The 20,029-nt window shown below is 39.2% G+C and overlaps 1 protein-coding gene across 3 annotated transcripts in view; it reads left to right on the forward strand.

The window, feature by feature from the left end:
* Positions 1–20,029, forward strand: part of Dis3l2 (DIS3 like 3'-5' exoribonuclease 2) — a 357,736-nt gene that overhangs the window by 89,316 nt on the left and 248,391 nt on the right. For 2 of the 3 annotated variants that reach the window (XM_029476858.2, XM_029476861.2), the window contains exon 6: positions 17,744–17,785. The exons of the other annotated variant lie outside the window; for it this stretch is intronic. In XM_029476858.2, the coding sequence (XP_029332718.1) occupies positions 17,744–17,785 (42 nt within the window). The remainder of the gene's footprint in view (positions 1–17,743; positions 17,786–20,029) is intronic. 3 annotated transcript variants of the gene reach the window in all.

The following is a 20,029-nucleotide window of genomic DNA, read 5'->3' on the forward strand; positions in this document are numbered from 1 at the left end:
AACATGTAGAAGAATGCGAATCGATCCATTCCTGTCTCCTTGTACTAAGGTCAAGTCTAAGTGGATCAAGGAACTTCACATAAAACCAGAGACACTGAAACTTATAGAGGAGAAAGTGGGGAAAAGCCTTGAAGATATGGGCACAGGGGAAAAATTCCTGAATAGAACAGTAATGGCTTGTGCTGTAAGATCGAGAATTGACAAGTGGGACCTCATGAAACTGCAAAGCTTCTGTAAGGCTAAAGACACTATCAATAAGACAAAAAAAACCACCAACAGATTGGGAAAGGATCTTCACCTATCCTAAATCAGATAAGGGACTAATATCCAATATATATAAAGAACTCAAGAAGGTGGACTCCAGAAAATCAAATAACCCCATTAAAAAATGGGGCTCAGAACTGAACAAAGAATTCTCACCTGAGGAATACCGAATGGCAGAGAAGCACCTGAAAAAATGTTCAACATCCTTAATCATCAGGGAAATGCAAATCAAAACAACCCTGAGATTCCACCTCACACCAGTCAGAATGGCTAAGATCAAAAATTCAGGTGACAGCAGATGCTGGCGAGGATGTGGAGAAAGAGGAACACTCCTCCATTGTTGGTGGGATTGCAAGCTTGTACAACCACTCTGGAAATCAGTCTGGCGGTTCCTCAGAAAATTGGACATAGTACTATCGGAGGATCCAGCAATACCTCTCCTGGGCATATATCCAGAAGATGTCCCAACCGGTAAAAAGGACACATGCTCCACTATGTTCATAGCAGCCCTATTTATAATAGCCAGAAGCTGGAAAGAACCCAGATGTCCCTCAACAGAGGAATGGATACAGAAATTATGGTACATTTACACAATGGAGTACTACTCAGCTATTAAGAAGAATGAATTTATGAAATTCCTAGCCAAATGGATGGACCTGGAGGGCATCATCTTGAGTGAAGTAACACAATCACAAAAGAACTCACACAATATGTATTCACTGATAAGTGGATATTAGCCCAAAACTTAGGATACCCAAGATATAAGATACAATTTGATAAACGCATGAAACTCAAGAAGAATGAAGACCAAAGTGTGGACACTGTGCCCCTTCTTAGAATTGGGAACAAAACACCCAGGGAAGGAGTTACAGAGACAAAGTTCGTAGCTGTGATGAAAGGATGGACCATTTAGAGACTGCCGTATCCAGGGATCCATCCCATAATCAGCTTCTAAACGCTGACACCATTGCATACACTAGCAAGATTTTGCTGAAAGGACCCAAATATAGCTGTCTCTTGTGAGACGATGCCGGGGCCTAGCAAACACAGAAGTGGATGCTCACAGTCAGCTATTGGATGTATCACAGGGCTCCCAATGGAGAAGCTAGAGAAAGTACCCAAGGAGCTAAAGGGATCTGCAACCCTATTGTTGGAACAACATGATGTACTAACCAGTACCCCGGAGCTCTTGTCTCTAGCTGCATATGTATCGAAAGATGGCCTAGTCGGCCATCAATGGAAAGAGAGGCCCATTGGACTTGCAAACTTTATATGCCCCATTATAGGGGAATGCCAGGGCCAAAAGAATGGGAATGGGTGGGTAGGGAAGTGGGGGGCGCTATGGGGGACTTTTGGGATAGCATTGGAAATGTAACTGAGGAAAATATGTAATAAAAATATTAAAAAAAAAGAAATCTAGTCAGGGATATTAGCACAGAACACAGAAACAGGTGTGTGTCATTCCTGATGTAAAATAGAGGCGTGAGTTTGTAAGACATAATGAATGCCTTAGTGCGATAGGGCTAATTTTCTTGAGGAACTCAGCTTGAGAAAGGTCGTCTAGAGGAGCAATGCAGAGAAAAGTGGGGTGACAGAGAACATTCTGGGTATGATGGACGTGGCAACAAGATTACCAAATAGTCTTGGGGAGGGCCAAGGAATGCTTTTTGGAAAGAAAGTTTGGGAGGAAATACGGCTGGAGAGAAACTTAAGCACGGAGTGTGTAAAGAACTCAAGCTGCTTTAGACTCAGGAGTGTCCATCAGCGCTCCTGGATGATGATCTACACGGGAATAGTAGCTGCAGATGCTTTCTCCCAAGGCTCTGGCACAGGCTGACTGTGCACTTGAAAACCTAGTGTCTTAGTCCATTTTGTGCTGCTGTAACAAAATATTTGAAAATATTTCTAAAGAAAAGAAACTTGTTCTTACAGTTTAGGGGCCAAAAGCATACAAATTCAGTTGTGTTATGAAGGAAGGGTTTTCAGTTTCAATTTGGTTCTTTGTTTCTGCCTCTGAATTAATTTCCTTTTTTGTTTCTGAATTAATTTCCTAATTCAAGCCTTATACTCATCCTTACACTTTGCCACTTTCTGTAGGCATTGACCTTTACTTGAATATTAAAGACAGAATGAAGGACAAGGTGAGAGGGTGCTGCACTGTTAAGAGGAGGGAGAGCTCCGTGACCTGACCATCTGCAAAGCCTTACCTCCTCATGTCCCACCCTGTCACCATCTGTGAGTGTTGAAGGGAGCATGCTCAAACTGCAGCATCTACCGATGTTTCCAGGAAAAAAATAATCCTTCACCAAGGGTTGTAAGTGTCCAGCCCTTCTCTGTGTCTCTGAACACATGACACGGATGGGAGTGGAATCTCTGTAACCATCTGTGAGGGCATCTGCAGCTGTTAACTGCTGTTGTTTTAGGCCTTTGGGGTAAGATCTGGTTGTCTTTGGAAAATGAGGGGTTGAACATTGGCAGCCAGGGTATGATGGCTCTGCCACTTCTCTGTGACATACACTTGGTGTTAGCTGTGCTATTCCCTTTGGCTTAATCTGAACACTGGCAGCTTCAAGTGTGGTCCATGTGCCAATAGCCTCACACATTCTCAAGCTCTATTCCCAAGACCCAGTGCATTAGAATCTGTGGTTAACAAGAGCCCTGTGTGATCTGTGTGAGCATTAGTATTTAAAAAGTACTGATGTAGATGACTAAGGAGAACAGAATAATGTCCTTTTCTGTTTTGTGTCCTTAAAAGGATATCTTCTGTGTTGCAACACATCAGCATTTTGACTGCTTGCTGGCTATGTTACACTGGATGGCTATACCACATTTTATCTTCTCAACAGATGATGTACAGTCATGAAGTATTGTAACACTTCTTTACCTTCCAAACAAAGAATTGAAGAGAGGAAGCACATATACACACACTGTTTTAATTGGAGGGCAGCCTTCTATGCGTAAAGTGATGTAGAATCTCCCTGTGTAGGCTCCAGGTGCTCGCTGTATTCTCTACTCTCCCTCTTTCTCCCCTCCCTAGTTAGCCATAGTAAATGGAGGGAGGGAGGGAGGGAGGGAGGGAGGGAGGGAGGGAGAGAGAGAGAGAGAGAGAGAGAGAGAGAGAGAGAGAGAGAGAGAGAGAGAGATTATTTGTATAGTGGTAGGCAGAAAAGTGTGTTTATTGACTAAAGATTAGGTTGATCTGTTTTGAATTGTTTTTATTCTAAGAAGAGTTCTATAACCTTTTTCTTTCCCATTTTCAGAGACCTTTTAAGTTCAAGTAGTTACATCATTTTTCTTAATAGTCTCCAGTTTCTCTCATTTTTTCCTGAAGAATTACCTCTTAGCGTATCTGTAATGATGCATTTTTTTTTTCTATTTTGTTCCCATTAATTGAGACCATGTTTTAGTTCTTTTCAATATATTTTGAAATCTTATTGGAAGTCAACAAAAAATTTATCACTTTTGAATAGTGGGGGCCAAAATACCTGAGAAAAGATAAAGTCGGGCAGATTGCTTTGGGCACACAGTTTGGTGCATGGTTTCAGAGAATTCAGATCTGATTTCAGAGGGTTTGGTGCATGGTTGCTTGGCCCCATGAACATGGTGTCGGATCAGTGTGAGTGTATGGAGGAGGCCATTGACTTCAAGACAGACAGGAAGCAGAGGACAAACAAGGGTCTCAGGATTAGGTATAACTTTCAAAGTTGCTCTATTGAGGACTTGGATCCATTAGGAGTCAATGTTTGTGCAGGGTGAGAGAGAAGAACCTAGGTTCATTGTTCTTCACATAGACCTTGCTTTTTACTAGCACTACTTGTTGAAGGTGCTGTCTTTTCTCTAGTGAGTAGTTTTGACATCTTTGCCAATTGTCAGATGGCTATAGTAGTATGGTCATGTATCTGGGCTCTCAATTTTATTGATCTATGTGTCTGGTTTTGTAACAGCACTATATTTTTCTTCCCATTACTATGGCTGTGTCGTATAACTTGAAATCAGATGTAGTGATATCTTCAGCAGCATTCCTTTGTCCAGAATTACTTTAGCTATTTGTGCTTCCATAGGAATTTGAAGATTTTGTTTTGTTTTCTGGGAAATGTACTTGTCTTTTGCTTTGGATGGCATTCAAGCTGTAGATTGCTTTTGGTAGGAGGGCCATTTTTACAGTATTAATCCTAACAATTCATGAGCTTAGAAAATCTCTCTTCCAGTGCCTTCTTCAATTTTATTCTTTAGTATTTTAAAGTTTTCATTTAAAGATATTTCACATTTTTGTTAGTGTCCCTCATTCTTTCTCTTTAAGCTCGTCCTTGGTATATAAGAAGGCTACTGGCTTTTGTGTGCTACTTTATATATCCTGATGCTTTGATGAAAGTGTTTATCAATTCTAGGATTTTTTTTTTTATGGTTTCTCAGGGTCTCCTTATGTAATCTTATCACCTACAAATATACTCATATCTGTACCTCTTCTTTGTTTCACTTATTGCTGTAGATAAGATATAAAGAAAATATCTAATAAAAAAAAGAAAAAAGATATCTAATACTATATTGAATAAGAGTGGTGATAGTTGACACCCTTGTCTTGTCCCTTAATTTAGTCTAAATGCTTTTGACTTTGCCCATTTAATAAAATGTTGCTCTAGTTTTTATCATATATAATCTTTTTTATGGTTAGATACAATCTTTTTATTTTGAATTTCTTTCCAATTTTCCAGTGTGTGTGTGTGTGTGTGTGTGTTTGAGTGAAGGAGGGAGCAAGAGAGTGGGGGTAGGGGAGGTGTGCTGTGCACCATCCTTGATTGATCTTCCACATTATCCAATGAGGCAGGGTCTCTTAAACCAGAGCTTGCTGATATTGCTTATTTTGATATCACTATACCTGATTTCAAGTTATACTACAAAGCCAAGTTAATCAAATTAAATTAAATCAAATCAAATCAAATCAAAATAGAACATAATACATAGTGCCACCTCAAAACCAGGCATGGATCAATTGAATTGAGAGCCCATATACAAGGCCACACAATTATAACTATCCTCTGCCTCTACTTTCAGAGTCTGGAATTGCAGGTGGGTCACTTTCCCATCCAGCAATTGTGTGGGTTCTGGGGAACTAAACTCCAGTTCTCATGTTGTGTGGCAAATGCTAAATCATTGAAAAGATGTTAAACATGAAAGTATATTGGATTTTGTAAGTCTTCACTTTATATCAAGATGACCATTAGTTTCTGTCCTTGAGAAGGTTTATATAGTTTATAACATTTATTGATTTATGTATGTTGAACTGTTCATGCATCTGGAACCAACTTGATCACTCTGAATAATCTTTTTGATGTTTTCTTGAATTTATTTGGCAAGTGTTTTGTTGGAAAATTTTTCATATGTGTTTGTTATTTTCTTGTTGTGTCTCTAGGTTTAGTAGAGCTTCATAAAAGTTTGGTAATATTCTGTTCTTTTCTATTGTATGGATAGTTTGAGGAACATTGGTGTTAGTCTTTCTTTGGAGCTCTGACAAAATCCACCAGTGACTCTACCTGGGCCTGGATTTTCTTTTTTTTACTTGGGAGATTTTTAATTATTGGATCAGTCTCATTGATTATTATAGATCTATCTAAATTGATTATCTTATGGTTTTGTTTTTGTGGTCTTAACGCATCTAGAAATTAGTTCTTTTAGACATTCTGACTTATTGGAATGTATATTTTAAAATAATACCTAATGATTTTCTGAAGTTTGTCTCTTATAATGGCTCCCCTTTTCTTTTTTCTTTTTTCTTTTTTTTGATTTCTTTTCTTTTCCTTTTATTAGATATTTTCTTTATTTACATTTCAAATGTTATCCCCTTTTCTAGTTTCCTCTGAAAATCCCCTATCCTCTCCCCTCTCCCTCTGCTCCCCAACCCACCGACTCCGCTTCCTGGCCCAGGCAGTCCCCTATACTGGGGCATAGAACCTTCACAGGACCAATGGCCACTCCACCCATTGATGACTGACTAGGCCATCCTCTGCTACATATGCAGCTAGAGCCATGAGTCCCACCATGTGTTTTCTTTGGTTGGTGATTTAGTCCCAGGGAGCTCTGGAGATACTGGTTAGTTCATATTGTTCCTCCTATGGGGCTGTAAACCCTTTCAGCTCCTTGGGTACTTTCTCTAGCTCCTTATTTGGGTACCCTGTGCTCTATCTAATGGAAGACTGTGAGCATCCACTTCTGTATTAGTCAGGCACTGGCAGAGCCTCTCAGGAGACAGCTATATCAGGCTCCTGTCAGCAAGCTCTTGTTGGCACCCACAATAGTGTCTGGGTTTGGTGGTGGTTTATGGGATAGATCCCCAGGTGGGGCAGTCTCTGGATGGTCATTCCTTCAGTCTCTGCTTTACACTTTTGTCTCTGTAACTTCTTCCATTGGTATTTTGTTCCCCCTTTTAAGAAGGATCAAAGTATCCACACTTTGGCTTCCTTTTTCTTGAGTTTCATGTGTTTTGCAAATTGTATCTTGGATATTCTGAGCTTCTGGGCTAATATCCACTTATCAGTGAGTGCATATCATTTGTGTTCTTTTGTGATTGGGTTACCTCACTTAGGATGATATCCTCCAGATTCATCTGTCTAAGAATTTCATGAATTCATTGTTTTTAATAGCCGAGTAGTACTCCATTGTGATCATGTACCACATTTTCTGTATCCATTTCTCTGTTGAGGGACATCTGGGTTCTTTCCAGCTTCTTGCAATTATAAATAAGGCTGCTATGAACACAGTGGAGCGTGTGTCCTTATTATATGTTGGAGCATCTTCTGGGTATATGCTGAAGAGTGGTATTGCTGGATCTTTAGGTAGTACTATGTCCAATTTTCTGAGGAATTGCCAAACTGATACCCAGAGTGGTTGTACAAGCTTGCAATCCCAACAATGAAGAAATGTTCCTCTTCCTTCACATCCTCACCAGCATCTGCTGTCACCTAAGTTGTTGCTCTTAGCCACTCTGACTGCTGTGAGGTGGAATCTCAGGGTTGTTTTGATTTGCATTTACCTGATGATTGAGGATGTTGAACATTTTTTCAGGTGCTTCTCAGTCATTTGGTATTCTTTAGTTGAGAATTCTTTGTTTAGCTCTGTACCCCATTTTCCCCCAATTTTTAGCACAGTTATCTAGTTTTCTGGAGTCCATCTTCTTGAGTTCTTTATATATATTGGATATTAGCCCTCTATTGGATTTAGGATTGGTAAAGATCTCTTCCTAATCTGTTGGTTGCCATTTTATTGACAGTGTCCTTTGCCTTACAGAAGTTTTGCAATTTTATGAGGTCCCATTTGTTGATCCTTGATCTTACAGAACAAGCCATTGCTATTCTGTTCAGGAATTTTCCCCTGTGCCCATGTCTTCGAGGCTCTTCCCCACTTTCTACTCTATAAGTTTCAGTGTCTCTGGTTTTATATGGAGGTCCTTGATCCATTTAGACTTGAGCTTTGTACAAGGAGATAAGAATGGATCAATTTGCATTCTTCTACATGTTAACCTCCAGTTGAGCCAGCATCTGACTGGATGGTTTTATCTCCTTTGTCAAAGATCAAGTGACCATAGGTGTGTGGGTTCATTTCTGGGTCTTCAATTCTATTCCATTGGTCTATCTGTCTGTCACCATGCAGTTTTTATCACAATTGCTCTGTAGTACAGCTTGAAGTCAGGGATAGTGATTCCACCAGAGGTTCTTTTATTGTTGAGAATAGTTTTTGCTACCCTAGGTTTTTTGTTATTCCAGATGAATTTGCAAGTTTCCCTCTCTAACTCTGTGAAGAATTGAGTTGGAATTTTGATGGGGATTGCATTGAATCTGTAGATTGCTTTTGGCAAGATAGCCATTTTTTACTATTATTAATCCTGCCAATCCATGAGCATGGGAGATTTTTCCATCTTTCACTTCCTTAGTTAGAGTCACGCCAAGGTATTTTATATTATTTGTGACTATTGTGAAGGGTGTTGTTTCCCTAATTTCTTTCTCAGCCTGTTTATCCCTGTGTAGAGGAAGGCCACTGATTTGCTTGAGTTAATTTTATATCCAGCTACTTCCCTGAAGTTGTTTATCAGGCTTAGGACACTTCTGGTGGAATTTTTGGGTTCACATATATATATTATGCTATCATATCATCTGCAAATAGTGATATTTTGACTTCTTCCTTTCCAATTTGTATCCCTTTGATCTCCTTTTGTTGTCTAATTGCTCTGGCTAGGATTTCAAGTACTGTATCGAATAGGTAGGGAGAGAGTAGGCAGCCTTGTGTAGTTCCTGAATTTAGTGGGATTGCTCCAAGTTTCTCTCCATTTAGTTTGATGTTGGCTACTGGTTTGCTATATATTGCTTTTGTTATGTTTAGGTACGAGCCTTGAATTCCTATCTTTCCAAGACTTTTATCATGAACGGGTGTTGAATTTTGTCAAATGTTTTCTCAGCATCTAATGAGATGGTCATGTGGTTTTTGTCTTTGAGTTTGTATTTTTGCATTGATATTCATAAGGGAAATTGGTCTGAAGTTCTTCTTTGTTGGGTCTTTGTATGGTATAAGTATCAGAGTAATTGTGGCTTCATAGAATGAATTGGGTAGAGTACCTTCTGTTTCTATTTTGTGCAATAGTTTGAGGAGTATTGGTATTAGATCCTCTTTGAAGGTCTGATAGAACTTTGCACTAAACCCATCTGGTCCTGGGCTTTTTTTTGGGGAGGGGGGAGACTATTAATGACTGTTTCTTTCTCTTCAGGGGATATGTGACTGTTTAGATCACTAATATGATCCTGATTTAAGTTTGATACTTGGTATCTGTCTAGAAAATTGTCCATTTCATCCAGGTTTTCCAGTTTTTTTTGAGTATAGGCTTTTGTAGTAGGATCGATGAGTTTTTGGATTTTCTCAGATTCTGTTGTTATTTTGTTATATCTCCCTTTTCATTTCTGATCTTGTTAATTTTGTTTTCATTTCTAATTTTTTCTATTTGGATTTCTCTCTCTTTTGAGTAGTTTGGCTGAGGTGTTGTCTAGTTTGTTTTTTTCAAAAATCATCTTTGTCATTGTTGTATTTGTTTTGTTTTGTTTTCATTTTATTTAACTTCTATCCTGATACTAATAATTTCTTTTACATCTACTGATTATTTTCTCCTCCCCCTCCTCCTCCTCCTCATCCTCCTCCTCCTCCTCTTCTTCTTCTTCTTCTTCTTCTTCTTCTTCTTCTTCTTCTTCTTCTTCTTCTTCTTCTTCTTTTTCTCCTTCTCCTTCTCCTCCTCCTTCTCTTCCTCCTCCTCTTCCTCTTCCTCCTTCTTTTTCTCCTCTTTCTTCTTCTCCTCCTCCTTCTTCTCCTCTTCCTCTTCCTCCTCAACATATATCATTAAGTTATTTTTTTGAGATCACTCTCATTTTTCTATAGGCAACCAGAGGTATAACCATCTCTCTTACATTTATAGGTTTGGAATGTTGTGTTTCAATTTTCTTTTTTTTTTCAGGTATTTTCCTCATTTACATTTCCAATGCTATCCCAAAATTCCCCCACACCCTCCCCCCTAATCCCCTACCCATCCACTCCCACTTTTTGGCCCTGGCGTTCCCCTGTACCTGGGCATATAAAGTTTGCCTGACAAATGGGCCTTTCTTTCCAGTGATGGCCAGCTAGGCCATCTTTTGATACATATGCAGCTAGAGACAAGAGCTCCAGGGTACTGGTTAGTTCATATTGTTGTTCCACCTATAGGATTGCAGATCCCTTTAGCTCCTTGGGTACTTTCTCTAGCTCCTCCATTGGGGGCTCTGTGATCCATCCAATAGCTGACTGTGAGCATCCACTTCTGTGTTTGCTAGGCCCAGGCATAGTCTCACAAGAGATAGCAATATCAGGGTCCTTTCAGCAAAATCTTGCTAGTGTATGCAATGGTGTCAGCGTTTGGAGGCTGATAATGGGATGGATCCCTGGTTATGGCAGTCTTCTAGATGGTCCATCCTTTTGTCTCAGCTCCAAACTTTGTCTCTATAACTCCTTCCATGGGTGTTTTGCTCCCAATTCTAAGAAGGGGCAAAGTGTCCACACTTTGGTCTTCATTCTGCTTGAGTTTCATTTGTTTCGCAATTGTATATTATATCTTGGGTATTCTAAGTTTCTGGGCTAATATCCACGTATCAGTGAGTACATATCATGTGAGTTCTTTAGTGATTGGGTTATCTCACTCAGGATAATGCCCTCCAGGTCCATCCATTTGCCTAGGAATTTCATAAATTCATTCTTTTTAATAGCTGAGTAGTAGTCCATTGTGTAAATGTACCACATTTTTTGTATCCATTCCTCTGTTGAGGGGTATCTGGGTTCTTTCCAGCTTCTGGCTATTATAAATAAGATTGCTATGAACATAGTGGAGCATGTGTCTTTCTTACCAATTGGAGCATCTTCTGGATATATGCCCAGGAGAGGTATTGCGGGATCCTCTGGTAGTACTATGTCCAATTTTCTGAGGAACCGCCAGACTGATCTCCAGAGTGGTTGTATAAGCTTGCAATCCCACCAACAATGGAGGAGTGTTCCTCTTTCTCCACATCCTTGCCAGCATCTGCTATCACCTGAATTTTTGATCTTAGCCATTCTGACTGGTGTGAGATGGAATCTCAGGGTTGTTTTGATTTGCATTTCCCTGATGATTAAGGATGCTGAACATTTTTTCAGGTGCTTTTCAACCATTCAGTATTCCTCAGGTGAGAATTCTTTGTTTAGCTCTGAGCCCCATTTTTAATGGGGTTATTTGATTTTCTGGAGTCCACCTTCTTGAGTTCTTAATATATATTGGATATTAGTCTCCTATCTGATTTAGGATAGGTAAAGATCCTTTCCCAATCTGTTGGTGACCTTTTTGTCTTATTGACGGTGTCTTTTGCCTTACAGAAGCTTTGCAGTTTTATGAGGTCCCACTTGTCAATTCTCGATCTTACAGCACAAGCCATTGCTGTTCTATTCAGGAATTTTCCCCCTGTGCCCATATCTTCGAGGCTTTCCCCCACTTTCTCCTCTATAAGTTTCAGTGTCTCTGGTTTTATGTGGAGTTCCTTAATCCACTTAGATTTGACCTTAGTACAAGGAGATAGGAATGGATCAATTTGCATTCTTCTACATGATAACCACCAGTTGTGCCAGCACCATTTGTTGAAAATGCTGTCTTTTTCCACTGGATGGTTTTAGCTCCCTTGTCAAAGATCACGTGACCATAGGTGTGTGGGTTCATTTCTGGGTCTTCAATTCTATTCCATTGGTCTACTTGTCTGTCGCTATATCAGTACCATGTAGTTTTTATCACAATTGCTCTGTAGTACAGCTTTAGGTCAGGCATGGTGATTCCACCAGAGGTTCTTTTATCCTTGAGAAGAGTTTTTGCTATCCTAGGTTTTTTGTTATTTCAGATGAATTTGCAGATTGTTCTTTCTAATTTGTTGAAGAATTGAGTTGGAATTTTGATGGGGATTGCATTGAATCTGTAGATTGCTTTTGGCAAGATAGCCATTTTTACAATGTTGATCCTGCCAATCCATGAGCATGGGAGATCTTTCTATCTTCTGAGATCTTCTTTAATTTCTTTCTTCAGAGACTTGAAGTTCTTATCATACAGATCTTTCACCTCCTTAGTTAGAGTCACGCCAAGGTATTTTATATTATTTGTGACTATTGAGAAGGGTGTTGTTTCCCTAATTTCTTTCTCAGCCTGTTTATTCTTTGTGTAGAGAAAGGCCATTGATTTGTTTGAGTTAATTTTATATCCAGCTACTTCACCGAAGCTGTTTATCAGATTTAGAAGTTCTCTGGTGTAATTTTTAGGGTCACTTATATATACTATCATATCATCTGCAAAAAGTGATATTTTGACTTCTTCCTTTCCAATTTGTATCCCCTTGATCTCCTTTTGTTGTCGAATTTCTCTGGCTAGGACTTCAAGTACAATGTTGAATAGGTATGGAGAAAGTGGGCAGCCTTGTCTAGTCCCTGAGTTTAGTGGGATTGCTTCCAGCTTCTCACCATTTACTTTGATGTTGGGTACTGGTTTGCTGTAGGTTGCTTTTATCATGTTTAGGTATGGGCCTTGAATTCCTGATCTTTCCAAGACTTTTATCATGAAGGGGTGTTAGATTTTGTCAAATGCTTTCTCCGCATCTAAGGAGATGATCATGTGGTTTTTGTCTTTGAGTTTGTTTATATAATGGATTACCCTGATGGATTTTCGTATATTAAGCCATCCCTGCATCCCTGGAAGAAAACCTACTTGGTCAGAATAGATGATGTAATGTGTTCTTGGATTCGGTTAGCAAGAATTTTATTGAGTATTTTTGCATCGATATTCATAAGGGAAATTGGTCTGAAGTTTTCTATCTTGGTTGGATCTTTCTGTGGTTTAGGTATCAGAGTAATTGTGGCTTCATAGAATGAGTTGGGTAGAGTACTTTCTACTTCTATTTTGTGGAATAGTTTGTGCAGAACTGGAATTAGATCTTCTTTGAAGATCTGATAGAACTCTGCACTAAACCCATCTGGTCCTGGGCTTTTTTGGTTGGGAGACTATTAATGACTGCTTCTATTTCTTTAGGGACTCTGGGACTTTTTAGATCGTTAACTTGATCCTGATTTAACTTTGGTACCTGGTATCTGTCTAGAAATCTGTCCATTTCATCTAGGTTTTCCAGTTTTGTTGAGTATAGTCTTTTGTAGAAGGATCTGATGGTGTTTTGGATTTCTTCAGGATCTGTTGTTATGTCTCCCTTTTCATTTCTGATTTTGTTCATTAGGATGCTGTCCCTGTGCCCTCTAGTGAATCTGGCTAAGGGTTTATCTATCTTGTTGATTTTCTCAAAGAACCAGCTCCTTGATTGGTTGATTCTTTGAATAGTTCTTCTTGTTTCTACTTGGTTGATTTCACCCCTGAGTTTCTTATTTCCTGCCATCTACTCCTCTTGGGTGAATTTGCTTCCTTTTTTTTTTTTTTAGAGCTTTTAGGTGTGTTGTCAAGCTGCTAGTGTGTGTTCTCTCTAGTTTTTTTTTTGTAGGCACTCAGAGCTATGAGTTTCCCTCTTACAAATGCTTTCATTGTGTCCCATAAGTTTGGGTATGCTGTGGCTTCATTTTCATTAAACTCTAAAAAGTCTTTAATATCTTTCTTTATTCCTTCCTTGACCAAGGTATCATTGAGGAGAGTGTTGTTCAGTTTCCACATGAATGTTGGCTTTCCATTATTAATGTTGTTATTGAAGATCAGCCTTAGTCCATGGTGGTCTGATAGGATACATGGGAGAATTTCAACATTTTTGTATGTGTTGAGGCCTGTTTTGTGATAAATTATATGGTCAATTTTGGAGAAGGTACCATGAGGTGCTGAGAAGAAGGTATATCTTTTTGTTTTAGGATAAAATGTTCTGTAGATATCTGTTATGTCCATTTCATAACTTCTATTAGTTTCACTGTGTCCCTGTTTAGTTTCTGTTTCCATGATCTGTCCATTGATGAAAGTGGTGTATTGAAGTCTCCCACTATTATTGTGTGAGGTGCAATGTGTGCTTTGAGCTTTACTAAAGTTTCTTTAATGAATGTGGCTGCCCTTGCATTTGTAGCATAGATATTCAGAATTGAGAGTTCCTCTTGGAGGATTTTACCTTTGATAAGTATGAAGTGTCCCTCCTTGTCTTTTTTGATACCTTTGGATTGGAAGTCGATTTTATTCGATAATATAATGGCTACTCCAGCTTGTTTCTTTAGACCATTTGCTTGGAAAATTGTTTTCCAGCCTTTCACTATGAGGTAGTGTCTGTCTTTTTCCCTGAGATGGGTTTCCTGTAAGCAGCAAAATGTTGGGTCCTGTTTGTGTAGCCAGTTTGTGAGTCTATGTCTTTTTATTGGGGAATTGAGTCCATTGATATTAAGAGATATTAAGGAAAAGTAATTGTTGCTTCCTATTATTTTTGTTGTTAGAGTTGTCATTCTGTTCTTGTGGCTGTCTTCTTTTTGTTTTGTTGAAGGATTACTTTCTTGCTTTTTCTAGGGTGTGGTTTCCGTCCTTGTATTGTTTTTGTTGTTGTTGTTGTTATTATCCTTTGAAGGGCTGGATTTGTGGAAAGATAATGTATGAATTTGGTTTTGTCGTGGAATACTTTGGTTTCTCCATTTATGGTAATTGAGAGTTTGGCTGGGTATAGAAGCCTGGGCTGGCATTTGTGTTCTCTTAGTGTCTGTATAACATCTGTTCAGGACCTTCTGGCTTTCATAGTCTCTGGTGAAAAGTCTAGTGTAATTCTGATAGGCCTACCTGTATATGTTACTTGACCTTTTTCCCTTACTGCTTTTAATATTCTATCTTTATTTAGTGCATTTGTTGTTCTGATTATTATGTGTTGGGAGGAATTTCTTTTCTGGTCCAGTCTATTTGGAGTTCTGTTGGCTTTTTGTATGTTCATGGGCATCTCTTTCCTTAGATTAGAGAAGTTTTATTCTATAATTTTGTTGAAGATATTTGCTGGCCCTTTAAGTTGAAAATGTTCATTCTCATCTACTCCTATTATCCGTAGGTTTTGTCTTCTCATTGTGTCCTAGATTTCCTAGATGTTTTGAGTTAGGATCTTTTTGCATTTTTCATTTTCTTTGATTGTTGTGCCGATGTTCTCTATGGAATCTTCTGCACCTGAGATTCTCTCTTCCTTCTCTTGTATTCTGTTGCTGATGTTCGCATCTATGGTTCCAGATTTCTTTCCTAGGGTTTCTATCTCCAGCGTTGCCTCACTTTGGGTTTTCTTTATTGTGTCTACTTCCCTTTTTAAGTCTCGGATGGTTTTATTCAATTCCATCACCTGTTTGGTCCTGTTTTCCTGCAATTCTTTAAGGGATTTTTGTGCTTCCTCTTTAAGGTCTTCTACCTGTTTAGCAGTGTTCTCCTGTATTTCTTTAATTGAGATATTAAAGTCCCCGTTTTTGTCCTCTACCATCATCATGAGATATGCTTTTAAATCCGGCTCTGTCTTTCCGGGTCTGTTGGGGTGCCCAGGACTAGGTGGGGTGGGAGTGCTGTGTTCTGATGATGATTAGTGGTCTTGGTTTCTGTTAGTAAGATTCTTATGTTTGCCTTTAGCCATCTGGTAATCTCTGGAGTTAGTTGTTATAGTTGTCTCTGGTTAGAGCTTGTTCCTCAGGTGATTATGTTAGCCTCTATCAGTAGACCTGCGAGACTAGCTCTCTCCTGAGTTTCAGTAGTCAGAGTATTCTCTGTAGGCAAGCTCTCCTCTTGCAGGGAAGGTGCCCAGATATCTGGTGTTCGAACCTGCCTCATGGCCAGAGGTGCTAAGATCCCATGGAGAGTCCTCTGGGGACTTAGGGGTGTCCGCAGACTCCGTGCCCAAGGTGCCCCAATGCTGGTGCTGACTGGAAGGGACTTGTGACCCTGGTCAGGCCGGGTTTTCTGTTTCCCTAATTAATGCAGTCTCAGGTCCTGCGTGATTGGATTAGAGCAGAAGTTGTGTTCCACTCACCAGAGGTCCTAAGATCCCATGGAGAGTCCTGTGGGGACCTTGGGGGTGTCCGTAGACTCCATGCCCAAGGTACCCAGGTGCTGGCGCCGACCAGAAGGGCGTGTTTCAATTTTCATTTCATGCTAGGAGTGTCTTTATTTCCTTCCTGATTTCTCCTTGTTCAATAGCATGGTACTCCATGAGTTTGTATATAATCTATAGTTTTTCTTTCTGTTGCTTTATAATCATAGTCCATAGTGATCCGTTAGAGTACAAGGATCATTTTTTTTTTTTACTTATTTTTTTTAATTGGATTGGATATTTTCTTTGTTTCATTTCAAATGTTATCCCCTTTTCTGGTTTCCCCACCTCCTGGAAACCCCCTATCCCATCCTCTCTCCCTCTGCTTCAGTGAGGGTTTTCCTCAACTCACCCACCTACTCCAACCTTCCTGCCTTCAATTCCCCTACAGTGGGCATTTATTGAGCCTTCATTTGGACCAGTGACCTCTCCTCCCATTGATGTATGAAAAGGCCGTCATCTGCTACATATGTAGCTGGAGCCATGTGTACTCTTTGGTTGATGGCTTAGTTCCTGGGAGCTCTGGGGGGTCTGGTTGGTTGATATTGTGTTCTTCCTATGGGGTTGCAAACTCTAACTTACAAGGATCATTTAAATTTTCTCTTATCTGTTAAGAATTGTTTTCGAGGGTCTGGAGAAATAACTTGGCAGTTTAAGAGCACTCATTCTTCCAGAGGACCTGGGTTCCTAGCACTCACCATGGTGGCTAACAACCAGCTATAATTAATTGCATTTTTAGAGGATCTCATGCTCTCTTCTGGCCTCTATGGGTACTGCATATACATTGTGTGTAGACTCATGTAGGCAAAACACCCATATGCATTAAAAATTAGACAGAGAATATTTAAGGGCTGGAGATGGATCAGCAGTTAAGAGAACTGGCTGTTCTTTCAGAGGACCCAGTACTAGAGAGATGGCTCAGTGGTTAAAAGCACTGCTGCTTTTCCAGAGCTCTTGAGTTCAATTTCCAGCAATCACATAGTGGCTCACAACCATCTGTAATGGGATCTGATGCCCTCTTTGGTGTGTCTGAAGACAATGACAGTATTCTCACATATATAAAATAAATAAAGTTTTTTTTTTTTTTTTTTTTTTTTTTTTTTTTTTTTTTTTTTTTTTATAATGGATGGTATTTGACTTGCAGATTGAGAGTTTACCAGATGAACATTTAGGAGAGAAGAAAACATTTTAGGCAAAGGACTATGTGTTTAAAGAAGTAGAAACATTCATTCCTTTAAATGTAAGCTGGTCATGCTCGGACCCAGCATCTGTGCTTATAGTAATAGTGTTCTGTTAGATCCCAGTCTTGTCAAGTCCACTGAGATTACATTCTAGATTTCTACTTCCTGGCTCTGAGCTTTGAAGTGAAGAAAGCATTCACCTGTAAATGGGGTGTTTGTTGGTTGAAATTAATGAGTTAGAATCATCTAGGATAGTCCTTGGGAAGTCCTTGAATGCTTCTGAAAGTGAGTCTCATTTGTTCCTTTTACTTCTCTTGAAGCCAGCCACCTAATGCCTGGCATACAGTAGGCAGGGAATAAAGATTTGTTGAACAATCTCAGTATTTGACCACATTAGAAAAACATCTGGTTCATTTCTTTTGATGTAACATTTTGTGACTAGAAAGAAAGAGCATATGGTGAATTCACTAGGTTTTGTGATCTTATGAAGCAGAAATTTGTTTTCTTAAATATTAAGTGACATTGATGGGGAAAGCAGCAATAGTTCAGGCAGGTTTTCTAGGTGTTTGTACATGGGAGCTAGATAGAATTTTTCTCTTTGAATATAAAATATAAATTATTCTGTTTTCTTTCTTCCTTTACCCCCCTCCCTCCTTTCTTCCCTCCTTCCCCTTGCTCCTCCCTCCCTTCCTTCTTTCCTTCCTCAAACTTGCTGTGTAGCCAAGGATAACCTTGTCTCTGCCTGGAGTGCTGGGATTACAGGTATGTACTCTCATGCCTGGTTTTTAAACAGTGCTACAGATTAAACTCAGGGTTTATTATAAGGTTTGTTACAAAAGATACAGAAGCAGCCTGATCATAGAGTGCTATGGAACAGAACTGAAATTTATATCATTTGTTAGGTGTGAATGCCCTTATGGGGGCCTTATTTTCAAAGCCTTTGTCCCCCTAAGATCCATCTTAGTTTTATGTGACACTTTTGGAGTCAATATTGAGCAAGGACTTTTAGCTCAGCACACACAGAAGCCCATATATTATGTCAGTGGATTTTGGAAAAGAAAAAAAACTGTAGTTAACTTTTGAAAGCCAGGATCTATTTGTAAGCTCTCATCTGTCTCCTGCATTAATTGACATCAGAGGTATTTTAGAGAGAGGAGATAAGTAGTTTTTGTTGATTTGCTGGTGAAAAGGTGGTGTATTAGGAGTGTGTGTGTTTGTGTGTGTGCACACATGCACATGTGTAAGTATTGTGTAGGCTTCTCACAAGTCTCCCTTCCCCTTTTGGTTGGAGAAGTTATGTTTTACTTGGGGGTGGTGGTGGTGGTTGAGCATATGATGTCAAAAGGTTGTTAACTAGATAAGCAGATTTTTTTTACCTGTCTGTTCTAGAAAAGTCTATTTCAAGTCATTCTTGAGTGGATTATTTAATTTTCCCTGTAGAAAATAGTTTAAACATTTTATTATCTAAGGAATTTATGGCAAGGTGTGCTCAGTCTTTAACTGATTTTAAAAGAATGAAATTTATAAGGAGTAATTTTACTTTTTTGTTTTATCTTTCTTTTGTTCCTGTGCAACTTGCTGTTTGCCATTTGATGGGAAGGAAATTATTTAAGGGCAGGTTTTATCAGATGGAGGGACTGTGGTCCTCACAGCTTGATCTTAGGGTACTCAGGTTCACAAAGGAATAGAGAGGGAACAGGGGAAGTAGATAGGAAGGCCATATGCTGGGTGGAATCTTCTTCATGAACATGGCTTCTTAGGCATAATTGCTGTATAGAGATAAGTTAAATCTTTTAGCACAGTCTGGAGAGATGGCTCAGTAATTAACAGTCCTGGCTGCTCTTGCAGAGGTCCTAGCATCCATATGGTGGCTAATGACCATCTGTAGCTCCAGTTCTTGGGGATCTAATACCTTCTTCTGGCTTCTCTGCACTGTATGCATGTGGTGAATAAAATAAAAATTCAAACCTTAGCAATTTCACATTTTGTGTTAAGTTGTTGTACAAACCTAAAAGTAAGGAGCTGTGTTAACACATTCTGGCATTCTCTCAGCATTCCATATACTCTGGCTCCTGAAAAGTGAAGGGAAGACTATTGTCTTAGGTAACATAATAATGTGGGTGCATCTTCTCTTTAGAATTTAGAACGCTGGGTGTGGAGAGGGGACATGACCTTACATTGACCAGGTCAGATTGGAGTAGTCATTGTTACACCTTTCTGCCATTTTGTCCAGAAACTTTTTACTGATAGCCCTTGTTGAGAATCCATCAATATAGAAATGAATCTTTTCTTCTATCTTCTTCTTTAGGCTACCATTTTTTCATTTTTCATGCTGGGATACAGTCTATGTATATGTGCCTTTATTCACGTTCAGGGAGAGTCATTTAGGGATTAGGAGGAACCTGGAGCAGTAAAGTGTGGGTGGGTTCTTTTGTGCAACATAGAAAGCTAGTATTTTTGTGATCCTGTTTCTTCATCTACTATACGGTCACATCAGTGTGTTTGCTTTGTAAGATTTCATCATACTGGGAATTTATGGCTTGTGTACTTTTCTATATGCAACTGGACTATACTGACAAAATGTATTTAAAACAGGAGGACTATTTAATGCCATTCCTCTGTACTACTTTTAATTAATACACAAATATAATTATGCTTTTTATAATTTATTTTTCTTTTATGCATGTTGATGTTTTGTCTGTGAGAGTGTCAGATCCCTTGGAACAGGAGTTATAGACAGTTGTGAGCTGCCATGTGTGTGTTGGGAATTGAACTTGGGTCTTCTGAAAGAACAGCCATCACTCTTAACCATTGAGTTAGTTCTCCAGCCCTTTTAATTTAATTGTGCTTTAATGGCAGTTATTAAGATGAGCATGGTAGATTTGGATTCAGATGTTTGATATTACTTTCCAATAACAAACTCACATTTTACTCTTGTTCTTTTACTAACCTGTTACTTATGTTTCCCACCCTTAGTGGTTTCACTGTGTAACTCAGACAGTATTA

Source organism: Mus caroli, unplaced genomic scaffold, assembly GCF_978045245.1.
Source record: "Mus caroli unplaced genomic scaffold, Mus_caroli_1 scaffold_1, whole genome shotgun sequence".
Taxonomy (NCBI): Eukaryota; Metazoa; Chordata; class Mammalia; order Rodentia; family Muridae; genus Mus; species Mus caroli.